General features: G+C 42.0%; 1 protein-coding gene and 1 pseudogene across 2 annotated transcripts; both read left to right on the forward strand.

Annotated features, from left to right (window-relative positions):
* The first annotated feature begins 2,756 nt into the window (after window positions 1-2,756).
* Window positions 2,757-5,038, forward strand: LOC311134071 (T-cell surface glycoprotein CD8 alpha chain-like; annotated as a pseudogene). Its single transcript has 7 exons — window positions 2,757-2,811; window positions 3,254-3,582; window positions 3,722-3,820; window positions 3,994-4,104; window positions 4,361-4,400; window positions 4,577-4,642; window positions 5,032-5,038. The product of its transcript is annotated as a T-cell surface glycoprotein CD8 alpha chain-like (transcript).
* Window positions 5,039-12,537: 7,499 nt separating this feature from the next.
* On the forward strand, window positions 12,538-14,649 carry tpgs2 (tubulin polyglutamylase complex subunit 2; the record flags this gene model as incomplete). The annotated part of the gene is made up of 4 exons (XM_084167666.1): window positions 12,538-12,664; window positions 12,884-13,029; window positions 13,702-13,878; window positions 14,641-14,649. The coding sequence occupies 4 exons, from the start codon at window positions 12,538-12,540 to the stop codon at window positions 14,647-14,649; spliced, it is 459 nt and encodes a 152-aa protein (XP_084023792.1).

Consider the following 14,649-nt stretch of genomic DNA (forward strand, 5'->3'; position numbering starts at 1 on the left):
GCATTAGCATCGAACAGCCCCCGCGATATGCAACTTTTCAGGGAAGTCAGGAACCAATATCCACAATCAGTTAGGAAAGCAAAGGCTAGCTTTTTCAAACAGAAATTTGCATCCTGTAGCACTAACTCCAAAAAGTTTTGGGACATTGTAAAGTCCATGGAGAATAAGAGCACCTCCTCCCAGCTACCCACTGCACTGAGGCTAGGAAACACTGTCACCACCGATAAATCTACGATAATCGAGAATTTCAATAAGTATTTTGCTATGGCTGGCCATGCTTTCCACCTGGCTACCCCTACCCCGGCCACCAGCTCTGCACAATCCGCTGCGACCTGCCCATGCCCCCCCCCCCCCCCCCCCCCCCCCACTTCTCCTTCAACCAAATTCAGATAGCTGATGTCCTGAAAGAGCTGCTAAATCTGGACCCCTACAAATCAGCTGGGCTAAACAATCTGGACCCTTTCTTTCTAAAATTAGCCGCCGAAATTGTCGCAACCCCTATTACAAGCCTGTTCAACCTCTCTTTCGTATCGTCTGAGATCCCCGGAGATTGGAAAGCTGCCGCGGTCATCCCCCTCTTCAAAGGGGGTGACACTCTAGATCCAAACTGTTACAGACCTAAATCCATCCTGCCCTGCCTTTCGAACGTTTTTGAAAGCCTAGTTAACAAACAGATCACCGACCATTTCGAATCCCACCGTAACTTCTCTGCTATGCAATCTGGTTTCCGAGCTGGTCATGGGTGCACCTCAGCCAAGCTCAAGGTCCTAAAAAATATAATAACCGCGATCGATAAAATACAGTACTGTGCAGCCGTCTTCATCGACCTGGCCAAGGCTTTTGACTCTGTCAATCACCGCATTCTTATTGGCAGACTAAATAGCCTTGGTTTCTCAAATGACTGCCTCGCCTGGTTCACCAACTACTTCTCAGAGTTCAATGTGTCAAATCGGAGGGCCTGTTGTCTGGACCTCTGGCAGTCTCTATGGGGGTGCCACAGGGTTCAATTCTCGGGCCGACTCTATTCTCTGTGTATATCAATGATGTCACTCTTGCTGCTGGTGACTCTCAGATCCACCTCTATGCAGACGACACCATTTTGTATACATCTGGCCCTTCATTGGACACTGTGTTAACAAACCTCCAAACGAGCTTCAATGCCATACAACACTCCTTCCGTGGCCTATAACTGCTCTTAAACGCTAGTAAAACTAAATGCATGCTCTTCAATCGAACGCTGCTTGCACCCGCCCGCCCGACTAGAATCACTACTCTTGACGGGTCTGACTTAGAATGTGTGGACAACTACAAATACCTACGTGTCTGGTTAGACCGTAAACTCTCCTTCCAGACTCACATTAAGCATCTCCAATCCAAAGTTAAATCTAGAATCAGCTTCCTATTTCGCAACAAAGCCTCCTTCACTCATGCTGCTAAACATGCCCTCGTAAAACTATCCTACCGATCCTTGACTTCGGCGATGTCATTTACAAAATAGCTTCAAACACTCTACTCAGCAAATTGGATGTAGTCTATCACAGTGCCATCCGTTTTGTCACCAAAGCCCCATATACTACCCACCATTGTGACCTGTACGCTCTTGTTGGCTGGCCCTCACTACATATTCGTCGCCAAACCCACTGGCTCCAGGTCATCTATAAATCACTTCTAGGCAAATCCCCACCTTATCTTAGATCATTGGTCACCATAGCAACACCCACCCGTAGTATGCATTCCAGCAGGTATATCTCACTGGTCATCCCCAAAGCCAACACCTCCTTTGGCCGCCATTCCTTCCAGTTCTCTGCTGCAAATGACTGGAACGAACTGCAAAAATCTCTGAAGCTGGAGACACTTATCTCCCTCACTAACTTTAAGCATCAGTTGTCAGAGCAGCTTACCGATCACTGCACCTGTACACAGCCCATCTGTAATTAGCCCACCCAACTACCTCATCCCCATATTGTTATTTACATTATTTATTTTGCTCATTTGCACCCCAGTATCTCTATTTGCACATCATCTTCTGCACATCTATCACTCCAGTGTTAATACTAAATTGTAATTATTTTGCACTATGGCCTATTTATTGCCTTACCTCCATAACGTACTACATTTGCACACACTGTATATAGATTTTCTATTGTGTTATTGACTGTAAGTTTTGTTTTTGTTTATTCCATATGTAACTCTGTGTTGTTGTTGTTTTTAATCTCACTGCTTTGCTTTATCTTGGCCAGGTCGCAGTTGTAAATGAGAACTTGTTCTCAACTTGCTTACCTGGTTAAATAAAGGTAAAAAAAAAAAAATTATTATAGGCCTATTGATGATATTATTTGGCTATTCTTGCAATATGATGTTTATCAAAGGTGTAGCACAAAGTCACTTCCTCAAAAGTGTCTGTAATGATCTGCTTCTCTTGCCTTAAATTCCCCTTTGAAATGTTGACTCCATTCCTATTTACCGTCTTCACCTAGTTTACGTCGCCACATTGTGCTGTGAGCGCACAGAGCGCGTGCGGTTTGCGCTCAAAACCAGCCTGTCGCGAGGCGCAGTGCGGATTGGTGGGCTCTGCTAGAGCAGCCTTGCAGACCACCTTGGGGTGCACGAGCTCTGTGCAAGACTCCTGCAATGACCGCTTTTACCAGTGATGAAAGAAGACTTGGGGCGGGGTTTAGGGTCGTGTTGAGCTCCTCATTATACCTGTTTCTTCATTCCATGAAGAAGAGCTTGAAAGTGTTGCTGTGCCAGAAGACATGAAAATGGTCCAAAAGTGGATGCAGACACTTGTTTTACTGTTCTTTTGTCAAGGTAATTCAAGTCAGACTTTTTCATATTACTATACTGTAGTACATTTATTACCTTCAGTGTAGGATTGTTTTAAAGTCATCGATGGATTTCAACGATTTTGCCAGAATACTTGCACTCTCACAGGCCTAGTTCATACTAAGTGTTGCTATACAGGCTAGGCCTGCCCTACAGCATTTTCTTTTCTATTTTAATTTCAATTTGAATGGTAACGTATTTGTTGGCCTAATCAATTCTGTGTTGTAGGTTTGTCTAGAGTGTATTTTTAAAGTGAGATATTGTTTAGGCTATAGCCTTGTAAACCATCCTAATATGTATCACGTTTCAGTAATTGCATTTTGAATTAGCCTAATAAGACATCTTCAATAAGAAATGATTTATTTATTCATTTGTTGAATCTCTAATTTGTACTTTCTTACATGTATTTAATCACACACGATATCAGAAACTCTCCAACTGAGTTCTCTAACAGAGAAAATGGATGGAGACCGTGTGGAGATCACTTGTGCACCGGAATCAAAGACTAAGAGCAACATGGTGATTTGGTTTCGAGTGCAGGACAACGCTGGAATGGAGTTTATTGCGTCGTTTAGTACTAAGGACAGTCAGAAGAAAACAGACTTGGACACCAATGTCTTCAGCGACTAGCAGATAAGCAAAAACATCTTGATACTGAAGGCTTTCGAAAAGGCTGAGATAGTGGCGTCTACAGCTGTGCGTCAATCAACGGTAACGCGCTTGTGTTTGGTGAAGTAACTCGGCTTGCTGGGCCAGGTGAGTAGGCTAGCTAGGCTAAATTACATAAATTGTATCAGAATAATACAGTTCTAGACATCAATGTTTTTTGAATCAGGTTCTTTATAGCCTATTAACAGTCTGAAAGTAATCCTTGCTAACACACTTCACTTTTTAGCTGCGACAACAACAACAACAACAACAACAACCATGATGACTACACCAATGACCACAGCCATAGAGCTAACCAGCTCTACAACTGCCAAGTCATGCAAAGGTAGAATATTTATTGACATCATTATCACAATTATTTTTATAATATAAATGTCCTCATATCTTTGATAGAGTTGTTTTGTATAATCAAAGTTGAATTTTCCATTATCCAATGCTGTTGAACATTGTAACACATTTATCCCAAATGTCTTCCCTGTTTGACTTGTGTTTTTGCAGTGGGAAAGGTGGACCCTAGTGCATCATGTGATATGATTGTTTGGGCCCCATTGGCTGCTGGCCGTGGCTTCCTCTTCCTCCTCCTCATCATCACTGTATGCCACTGCAACCGTGAGTCCAGCATTCACTCACCAATATACCCCCATGTACCCATGAAACACCCACTATGCATTCACTCACCAATGTACCCATGAAACACCCACCCACCAAACAAAACAAGAGTATTGAACCAAAATATGCTGCCAATTTTTCAGTTAGAATGTATGAACATTTTCATATAATATCCATATAATTGTTTTAATTAATAAATAATATTATTTATTTATTTATTTATTTATTTATTTATTTATTGTTTCTTTTGCTTTAGGGATAAGAACGAAACGATGCCCACATCATTACAAAAGACAGTACGTTTTCCTTCTTTAATATGTCAAACATAAGTCCTGTTATGATGTATGCAGCCTAGAAAATTAGTAGTTGTAAAAAGAGAAGGTCCGCACTTTTGGGAGTTCTCTCCCCTAAACGGTCCAACTGAGTTTGTAGTTAGAAAGACAAGCTTCTCTTATTCCTGTCTTGTATTCAGGCAGAGAATGGGAGCACCAGGGCAACAACATCCTATAGCCAACAACACTTTTCTAATCCTCAACAGGTATGTCATGAATAAACTCTCCTCAACCATCTAAATATTACTTTTACATTCTAAGTTGTGAGGTGTGTTTTAGTATAGGATAAAGCAGCATGCACAAGCTATGTATGAACACAAAATAACATATTGGTTCGTTCAACAACAAAAAATCACATATAAATATATGTGACTATTATTGTTCAGTGTTTATAGTAAAGTAATTAAACTTCTCGCTGTATGAAAACAAGACAACCCAAAACCCACCCTATTGTTTGAGTGACTACATAAAAAATTGATAATAATAATTAAACATATTAAAACTTCTACCTGACATTCACAATGTAGTTAGTGATGCTTACGAAACAGGTGATTAATGTAGCTTACTACATGTTTATTGTCTATTCTTCTCACAGACACTGAGAAAGAGGGACGCAAGACGGTGCAACATTGTTTCTACTATCAACCATTCAGTTTGTTCTATTATAGAAATCTTTACTGACACATTTGCTCGGTAACACCATTGAATTAGTAGAAATAGCATAATATTCGCTCTCTTCATTTAATCAACATACTAGCTTTATGTCAGGTTTGTGAAGATGATTCATGTCATTACTCAGTCTAATGAATAGAGATGTATTGCTTATAGCTTAGTTTTTATAATTATGTTATGAGATACTTTTCTCCTTCTGACGTTCATGGCCGGTAAATGAAACCAAAGACACAAGCTCTGCAGCAAAACTTCAATAAAACCAACGTAACATTTTCTAACTCAAATTGTTGGAATTCTTCCTGATACTCGTATTCAGTTTCGTTCTAGACTTCTATGAATGTTTGGAAGAAATGTGCAATATAAGCAATATTTTTGGAATACTTGAATGATTGTACCATAGTGTATGTAATTGTGTGTTCTTGTTGCTGTAGAACCATGTTAGAGTGAAAACCTCTATCTCTGTTACTCTCTATTAGTCATCCCTTACAATCTGAATGAAAAGATAGAAATGGTAAAACTATATCGATTTTGATTCAAATGTTTTGTTTTTCAACACTTGAAATCTATTCAAGTTCTACTCAAGCACCCAAGGCCGTTGCACAAAAAAAAAGAATAGCCTATTTAAATTGGGGTTGAACACACGTACCAAAGCTCCAAGAAGGAAGCAGCTTTGTAAAGCTTAGCAAAATTGAAAAACTACTAAGCTGCTTCGTGCAAGAAGTGAAAGATTTTCCAAATATATATATTATAACATTCTTCCCCTTAACTGCAACACAAATATACAGTAAGTTCCCTATACCAAAAGACCCTCTTACACAAATGTATTCTACTACTGTCATATCTTGTTTTTGGCATTTTCTTATTGGCATTAATTGATTTATTGGCAAGGTACATTTAGGTTACCCCATGTTAGCTACAAAATACTTTTTCTGTTTCGGTTGTTGAGGGTGGCACAAGGAGTTACTTCAGACCCATGAATGTTGAATATATACACACAGCAAAACACAATTATTCTGATGTAAAAACAATTTTAAAAAGTTGAATTCCCATTTCCAAAATATCAAGTTTGAAGTTTGAGACCTGCACCTAAATATGTAGAATTATGTGAAACCATCTTGGGAAAAAAATCCACAAAGCTTTGGACTTTTTGACTAGAAGTGATAGCCCTTGGTACTGTTTAAATTATACAGTGTCGTCATATCTAGAGCAAGTTTTTCACTTGTGTGTCCACTTTCGGAAACCAATAAATGCTTTTATAAGGCAAAGTACACACACATAAACCCCTTCTTAATAGATATTGCTTTACAGAAAGTAAATGTATATAATTGCATGAGCTCTCAGATGCATCCGTATCAAGCAGATCATTTCCTGTAAATCCTTTTACACATTTCAATATTGAAAACGAAGTGTTATCATCAAACTGAGCAGACTATGCTGTACTAGTACTACTGTCTTATGGTGGCTGTCCATTTAATAGAGAACTCGCTTTTCTGTGTACAACAAGATTGGACAGACATCCCGATCCTACATACCCACTATATACTGTTCCTAAACTGTATGCTGTAGCAATGTTGCAGCAACGTCACTGGTACATTGGGGCAATGCAGACTGTTAGCAAGGATGGACAGTAAGTCAAGCCACTTGTGGGCAAGCCCAATATTTCATTTTCCTCACAGGATTGGACAGATACTCTAAGTTGGAACAAACTCTTTCTCTCTCTCTTGTTCTCTCTTTATTTTGCTCTCCTCATCTCAAAGGAAAGAAACCAAAACTGGTACACTCTTCTGTCATGTGCGAAACCAAGCAGGAAAGGTGTTGCACACTGTGTGTGTGTGTGTGTGCATGTGTGTGTGTGTGTGTGTGTGTGTGTGTGTGTGTGTTGTTTATCCAGTATACCGTTCTCCACCATAACATTTTTTTTAAATCACAGCAGCTCCCTCGAGTGGCGCCTCCGTGTGGCAGGGGACATGTACTGCGCTAGAAACCTGCAATACATCAGAAACGTACATCAGTCAATGTCACAGGACATACATCAGTCAAAAACCTGTCATAATATATTAATAAGTATGCTAGGCCAGTAGATTCAGACTAAATAGTATGTATGCTAGTACTTTAGGGAATAAGAGACATGCAAGCCTGCATTGTAGCATTACAGTCACATTGTTTCAATAAAGATGGTTGAGTCTTGTAGTCCTTACCTAGAGGTCTAGCTCTTGCCACCCTTATTTGCGGATGCTGGCACTACGTCTGAACTCAGCTGTCCAGACAGGTGGTCTAGGGCTGACAGATCCTCCTCCTTTTGTTTCTGAGGCAAAAGGTCAAGTCAATTAGAGGACATTGATATGGGTATGTATCTCGCATGATTATTAGGATATAATTTCATTCATGTTTTCTCAAGGTATAGTTTTCTTACCTTTGACTTAGACCTTGACTTGCTCTACAACAAACAAAGTGGAGACCTTGGTCAGTGGATTTAACTTTAGAGAGCACTATGGTGATATGTGAGACTTCTGGTTAACACTAGAGGGCGTTGTAAGACAATCCACAACCACTGTGTCTCTACAACCAGATAATATTTTTTAATTTGTATTTTATTTATCGAGGCAAGTCAGTTAGAACAAATTCTTATTTACAATGACAGGCTACCCCGGCCAAATCCTCCCCTAACCCGGACGAAGCTGGGTCAATTGTGTGCCGCCTTATGGAACTCCCGATCACGGCCGGTTGTGATACAGCCGGGAACGAACCCGGGTTTGTAGTGACGCCTCTAGCACTGCGATGCAGTGCCTTAGACCGCTGCGGCACTCAGGATCCCATATAAATGGGATTCAATCTAATCAAGGGTTATATGCAATGCAGCTTTTAAATGCAATTTCCGATTGAGCTGACATATGCAGCGTTTATCGTGAATGCAATCTCTGCGACCACTGGAACATTGCCTTTTAAAGCTGAATTGCCTATAACCCACGATTGGATAAAATCCCGGCCTTCGTTTGCCTTTACTAAACTAGAAGACTTTATTAGAAATATTTCTGAATGATTTGAGACGTACAGCTACAATGGTTAAATGACACTATCTTGACATAATTATTCTAATGAGACCATGTTGCTGCTAGATACCCTCCTCACCCTCCTCATTGCTCAAGTGGTTTGCAAGTGTTTTGAATTTTTCGAATGGTTGTCAATTCCTTTGGATCTTCTTTTTCACTGTTCTCATCACTGTCTGTCCTGTGCAACAATTTGCAATGCATCATCAGTGCTACAATGTTATCATAACCGGCCAAAAGTGATCACACCAATGCACATTCTCTCCTCAACATTCTCGACATGCGTTGCAACACAATCTCACACTCAATTTGTGCAAATATGTACAAAACGTATTTCAGCAGATTTCATGTGTTTTTGGTGTTCTACACTGCCTTTGTGTGCCACATTTATTTATATAAAAAAACATTACATTTACATTTACATTTTAGTCATTTAGCAGACGCTCTTATCCAGAGCGACTTACAGGAGCAATTAGGGTTAAGTGCCTTGCTCAAGGGCACATTTACGTCATTTAGCAGACGCTCTTATCCAGAGCGACTACAAATTGGTGCATTCACCCTATAGCCAGTGGGATAACCACTTTACAATTATACTTTTTTTTTTTTTTGGGGGGGGGGGGGGTAGAAGGATTACTTTATCCTATCCCAGGTGTTCCTTAAAGAGGTGGGGTTTCAAATGTCTCTGGAAGGTGGTGAGTGACTCCGCTGTCCTGGCGTCGTGAGGGAGCTTGTTCCACCATTGGGGTGCCAGAGCAGCGAACAGCTTTGACTGGGCTGAGCGGGAACTATGCTTCCGCAGAGGAAGGGGAGCCAGCAGGCCAGAGGTGGATGAACGCAATGCCCTCGCCTGGGTGTAGGGACTGATCAGAGCCTGAAGGTACGGAGGTGCCGTTCCCCTCACTGCTCCATAGGCAAGCACCATGGTCTTGTAACAGATGCGAGCTTCAACTGGAAGCCAGTGGAGTGTGCGGAGGAGGGGGGTGACGTGAGAGAACTTGGGAAGGTTGAACACCAGACGGGCTGCGGCATTCTGGATGAGTTGTAGGGGTTTAATGGCACAGGCAGGGAGCCCAGCCAACAGCGAGTTGCAGTAATCCAGACGGGAGATGACAAGTGCCTGGATTAGGACCTGTGCCGCTTCCTGTGTAAGGCAGGGTCGTACTCTCCGAATGTTGTAGAGCATGAACCTGCAGGATCGGGTCACCGCCTTGATGTTGGCGGAGAACGACAGGGTGTTGTCCAGGGTCACGCCAAGGCTCTTCGCACTCTGGGAGGAGGACACAACGGAGTTGTCGGCCAGACATGCAGAGATGCGATTCGCCACCTGGTTATCAGAAGGGGGAAAGGAGAAGATTAGTTGTGTATCGTCAGCGTAGCAATGATAGGAGAGGCCATGTGAGGATATGACAGAGCCAAGTGACTTGGTGTATAGGGAGAAAAGGAGAGGGCCTAGAACTGAGCCCTGGGGGACACCAGTGGTGAGAGCACGTGGTGCGGAGACAGCTTCTCGCCACGCCACTTGGTAGGAGCGACCGGTCAGGTAGGACGCAATCCAGGAGTGAGCCGCGCCGGAGATGCCCAGCTCGGAGAGGGTGGAGAGGAGGATCTGATGGTTCACTGTATCAAAGGCAGCAGACAGGTCTAGAAGGACAAGAGCAGAGGAGAGAGAGTTAGCTTTAGCAGTGCGGAGAGCCTCCGTGACACAGAGAAGAGCAGTCTCAGTTGAATGACCAGTCCTGAAACCTGACTGGTTTGGATCAAGAAGGTCATTCTGAGAGAGATAGCAAGAGAGTTGGCTAAAGACGGCACGCTCAATAGTTTTGGAAAGAAAAGAAAGAAGGGATACTGGTCTGTAGTTGTTGACATCAGTGGGATCGAGTGTTGGTTTTTTGAGAAGGGGTGCAACTCTCGCTCTCTTGAAGACGGAAGGGACATGGCCAGCGGTCAAGGATGAGTTGATCAGCGAGGTGAGGTAGGGGAGAAGGTCACCGGAGATGGTCTGGAGAAGAGAGGAGGGGATGGGGTCAAGCGGGCAGGTTGTTGGGCGGCCTGCAGTCACTAGTCGCAAGATTTTATCTGGAGAGAGAGGGGAGAAAGAAGTCAAAGCATAGGGTAGGGCAGTGTGAGCAGGACCAGCAGTGTCATTAGACTTAACAAACGAGGATCGGATGTCGTCAACCTTCTTTTCAAAATGGTTGACGAAGTCATCCACAGAGAGGGAGGAGGGGGGGGGGGATTCAGCAGTGAGGAGAATGTGGCAAAGAGCTTCCTAGGGTTAGAGGCAGATGCTTGGAATTTAGAGTGGTAGAAAGTGGCCTTAGCAGCAGAAACAGATGAAGAAAATGTAGAGAGGAGGGAGTGAAAAGATGCCAGGTCGGCAGGGAGTTTAGTTTTCTTCCATTTCCGCTCACATTGGGTTATAAACATGTGTTTATAACCCAATATTGTTAATTAACCAGGTTGTCACCGGAATATATATATATATTATTATTATTTTTTTTTTTTTTTATTAACCTCTTAAATGTAAAGTCCCTATATTTGGGGACCCTATTTGATTGTTTTTATTCAATTTAGTCTGGTATGATAACGGTAGCCCCTATCTGCAAAAGCAGGGTTTCTGCGGAAAGCTGAGGATCTTGGCTATTGTTCGATGCCTTAAAATCTTTGGTGTGATTTACCAGCCCGGAGAGTCAAAAGGTTTCACCAAACAGCAAACAGCTTACAAGGTAAGCTTCGATTTGGTCTGTGTTTGAGCTATAGCTACATGGGGGGTATCAAATTAATCGTTAGGTTGGTAGGAACAAATCTAGCATATTGCCAATTATCTGATGATGTATGACTTAATGGCAACATCAAATGTCCACCGAGTGACTATCTTTGGGCATCAAAAATATGAAGTTGCCTGTTTACGCGCTGTAGACATCCATTACACAGGGGATTGGCTACTATGGCACCTTGACAGTCTTGTAGCCAACGAGATAAGCTTTCCAGGGCTATGCAGTTGACCTGGGTGGGACAAAGCAAGGCCTAGAACCTTTTATGCGTAATGCAAACTACCTGGCTCAGAGACGGGACGCACTGAGCACGCTACATTACATTGTAAACAGATGTCATCACTTTAATTTCATCGCTTTAGCATAAAAGATGGCTTCTCAAGGCGGGAAAAAAGGTAAAAACTAAGAATATCGAACAGGAAACTAAAAAGAAGGCAGCTATGAATAAGTATACCGGAGTCGGACTCGGATTAGGGGAGCGATTTGGACGAGGATTTTGACTCGGCCGATTAAGATTGCTTTCTAGAAGGATTGGATCCACTTCTGTACGTTAATTATTTTCATGACTTTATATAGCTAATGTACTATATGTATTTCGTTTTTTATAAGTTGTCTGCATTTTGTGCTTTGGATTTAGTTTGCATAGGCCTATGTAACAAGTAATTTCAATGTTATATCATTCCAAAGTAGTTATTGTCTATGTTTCATATTAGTTCACTGTATGCTGTTCTAGGTTTCATCCTTGTAACTTAACTAAACTCTCATGGCCATTGTTTATTTGTGGTTCTCACCTCTGCCTTTGTCTCCAAAGTGTTACTGTTTGCATTGTGTGTGTGCTTCACATCTTCTATGTGAGTCACTGTACAGATACAGTTTAGGCTTGGTGTTTTTACTTTACAGTAATGTCGTTTTGTAAATTTAGTCAACTAAATTCTGTGTGTCTTACAACAATATAGAACTTTATTTTATTCACCACAGAGTGGAGTATGTAGAGGATTTGGATGATGACTATAAACAATTTCACAGAAAATTGTACAAAACCACATTTACTGGAAGAACTGTGCAGATACGTTTGGCAACAGAATAAAACTGAGGGAGATTTTACAGTAATTCTATTGCCAATCTTTGCATCTGCACAGTTTTTCCAGTGTATGTTTTTTTTTTTGCTGTGTAAATTATTTAAAGTTGTTTTAGTGCATAGAGGAGATCCCCAGTACAGCAAGACAAGTGAACGTGATCTATTATTCTCTCTGTGACACGCCTTCTTCTATTGAACCAGATGAGTGTGTCCCTTTAGGATGCATGCTGCTCAATGGTGTGGCCAAACTGCGTCCTCTGTGCCAGTCGTCGTCAGTGTTCTCCCTCCCCAAGTTGAAGGTGACACCACTTTTTTCAGTTACTTAGTGTTTTCTCTAGGTTCAGCTTCCAATGTTACTGAATGCTCAATCATCTAGCTATGGGTTCCTTGTCAAAATGTTGAACATCTCGTAGAATACAGGGTATTGTAGCAAACTTTCCAGTAAATTGTTACGTCTACGTGTATAGATAGGCCTACCCAGTTTACAACAATAGTAGCACACTCACACACACACACATCATTCACACATTATGTTTTCTTCAGAGTCAGAGTGTGAGACAGCGGAGCCCCATTTTGATTCCAGGAGCCGTATCTTTGAGCTGGACCCCTGCAGCGAGAATGGCAAAGTCTGCCTGGTCTATAAAGACTGCACAAAATGTACTTTCCCATTAACCCATGTGATTGGCCACATGCACTGTGTGCATAAAGGATCATGACAGATTAACAGAGTAAGACAATTTCAGTTTGCCATATTTTACACCAAATGTTATTAAAGTTATAAAGCGAAATTGTTATTGACAGGTTAACATGAATGGAAATGTGTGCCTCATTATTGTATCCCCCTTGCTCCTTGTCACCCTGGATGTTTGGTTTCAGGTGTGGTGGCCCTGCAGTGTGAGGTGTGGTTCCTGGACCACTCTCTGTACTGGCACTACCTGACGCCCAGCTTCACCGCCTACTACTGCCTGATGATCACTAACCTGGGCCTGCCAGAGTGGCAGTACGTCTTCACCCCCTATGGCCCCAGGCCAACCTAATAAATATACCGTCGCTTCCTAGAAGGGGCTAGTGTGGGGTCCAGGGATTTGGCTGGAATTGGGGGAAAATTTAAGAACATACATGGGGTGGCTAAAAGCACTTGAAAAATGTGACCCATTGTTCTTATGTATTGCATGTAGATATAATTGTAAATATGGTAGACATACATGTACCATTAGCCCACTATCATGTAGCCTATGTAAGTAAAATGCTAAATCAGCATAGCCAAAAATGTGAGCCACTGCATACAAGGTAAAAATTGATTTTGTTTCTTTCAATGTATGTACAATATATACAGTAATGTCAAACATAACATACCCCAGTTAGTCAGGCTATGTGTAAGAACTTTCCAGCTAAAACAAATAAATCACTGGATTATGCTTAAAACAGGATTATGCCTTAAACAGGTGATAATGCTTAAAACAGGATTATGCCTAAAGGTGTCCGCATGTTTCCCATCTGAAACGGTTTGTGCATATATTATTATGACATCTTGTGACGTTTTTGTTCGTTTTGGTCTTCAGCAAGGGTTTTTTAGGCTGTTTGTGCACACAACATCCTCAGCAATAATAAAGAAGGAAAATACATGTTAAAAAAATATTGAGTTATGTTAGATTAACTCTACGGCGTCTCAAGAGGGAAAAACAGTACTATAGCCGCTTTTTTCTCAACAGCAGTGGGCGTCTCTCTACAAGCCTCTGACGTTCCACTGTGAGCCCAGTATGGCTGACCTGGCCAGAGAGCAGACCGTCAACAAGCTGGACCCCAGCAAAGCCTTCCGGGGCAAAGCCAAGCTGAAACAGTCAGCCCAGGGAGACATAGTGGGGGCGGGGGTATGGCAGTGTTTACCATAGGATATGCCAGTGTTTCCGCTACATTTGTTTCTTGGGTGGGGTGAAAATGTCCCAGAAGCAACATCTAAGGCCACTAGTCCACTACCCATCAAAATAATTAAGTTAATTTTGTATATGGTAGCTAATTGGGCTACAGCGCTTGGCTTCCCGAGTCACTAATGGCAGGGAAACGGTATGTATTATACCACTATACTGTAAATGCTTCTTCTCCTAAAAGTGTGTGTGTGTGTGTGTGTGTTTGGCAATGCTAGTCCCTGGGAAGCCTTGTGGGCCCTCCTGCTGATCCTATTCATTTTCCATGTTGTGTTTATGTGTCCATGGCCGTATATTTATTAAAGGCAGAGGGGAATTCTTGAGGTTAAACCTGAGTCATTGTCCATTATAATGTGTCCAGATTTTCTCCACTGTCCAAATACGAGTAATGAGAGACAATTACATTCTTGACATAGTCTCTCTCAGTTTCATGGCTCCACGATTCTATTGGTTGAGGGGTAAGCTAAGCTGATCCTAGACCTGTACCTACAGCCAACATTTATACGCAGCTTCCACTTCTGTTAGCGGTAGTCTCATTCATCCTTAAATCTGCGATCCAAACTGAATTCATGCTCCGTTTCACTTTCACAATTCAGTCTGGACCACCTCCAATAGGACTTGAACTGTCTAGAAAGTAACCAGTCCAATCAGTGTGCTCTCAGAACTACTCAGTTCTACTCAGGCTGCCCCTGTGACTCCTCCCACCAGGGGGGCTAG

The sequence above is a fragment of the Coregonus lavaretus genome (genome assembly GCF_964263955.1).
Source record: "Coregonus lavaretus genome assembly, chromosome: 8".
Lineage (NCBI taxonomy): Eukaryota > Metazoa > Chordata > Actinopteri > Salmoniformes > Salmonidae > Coregonus > Coregonus lavaretus.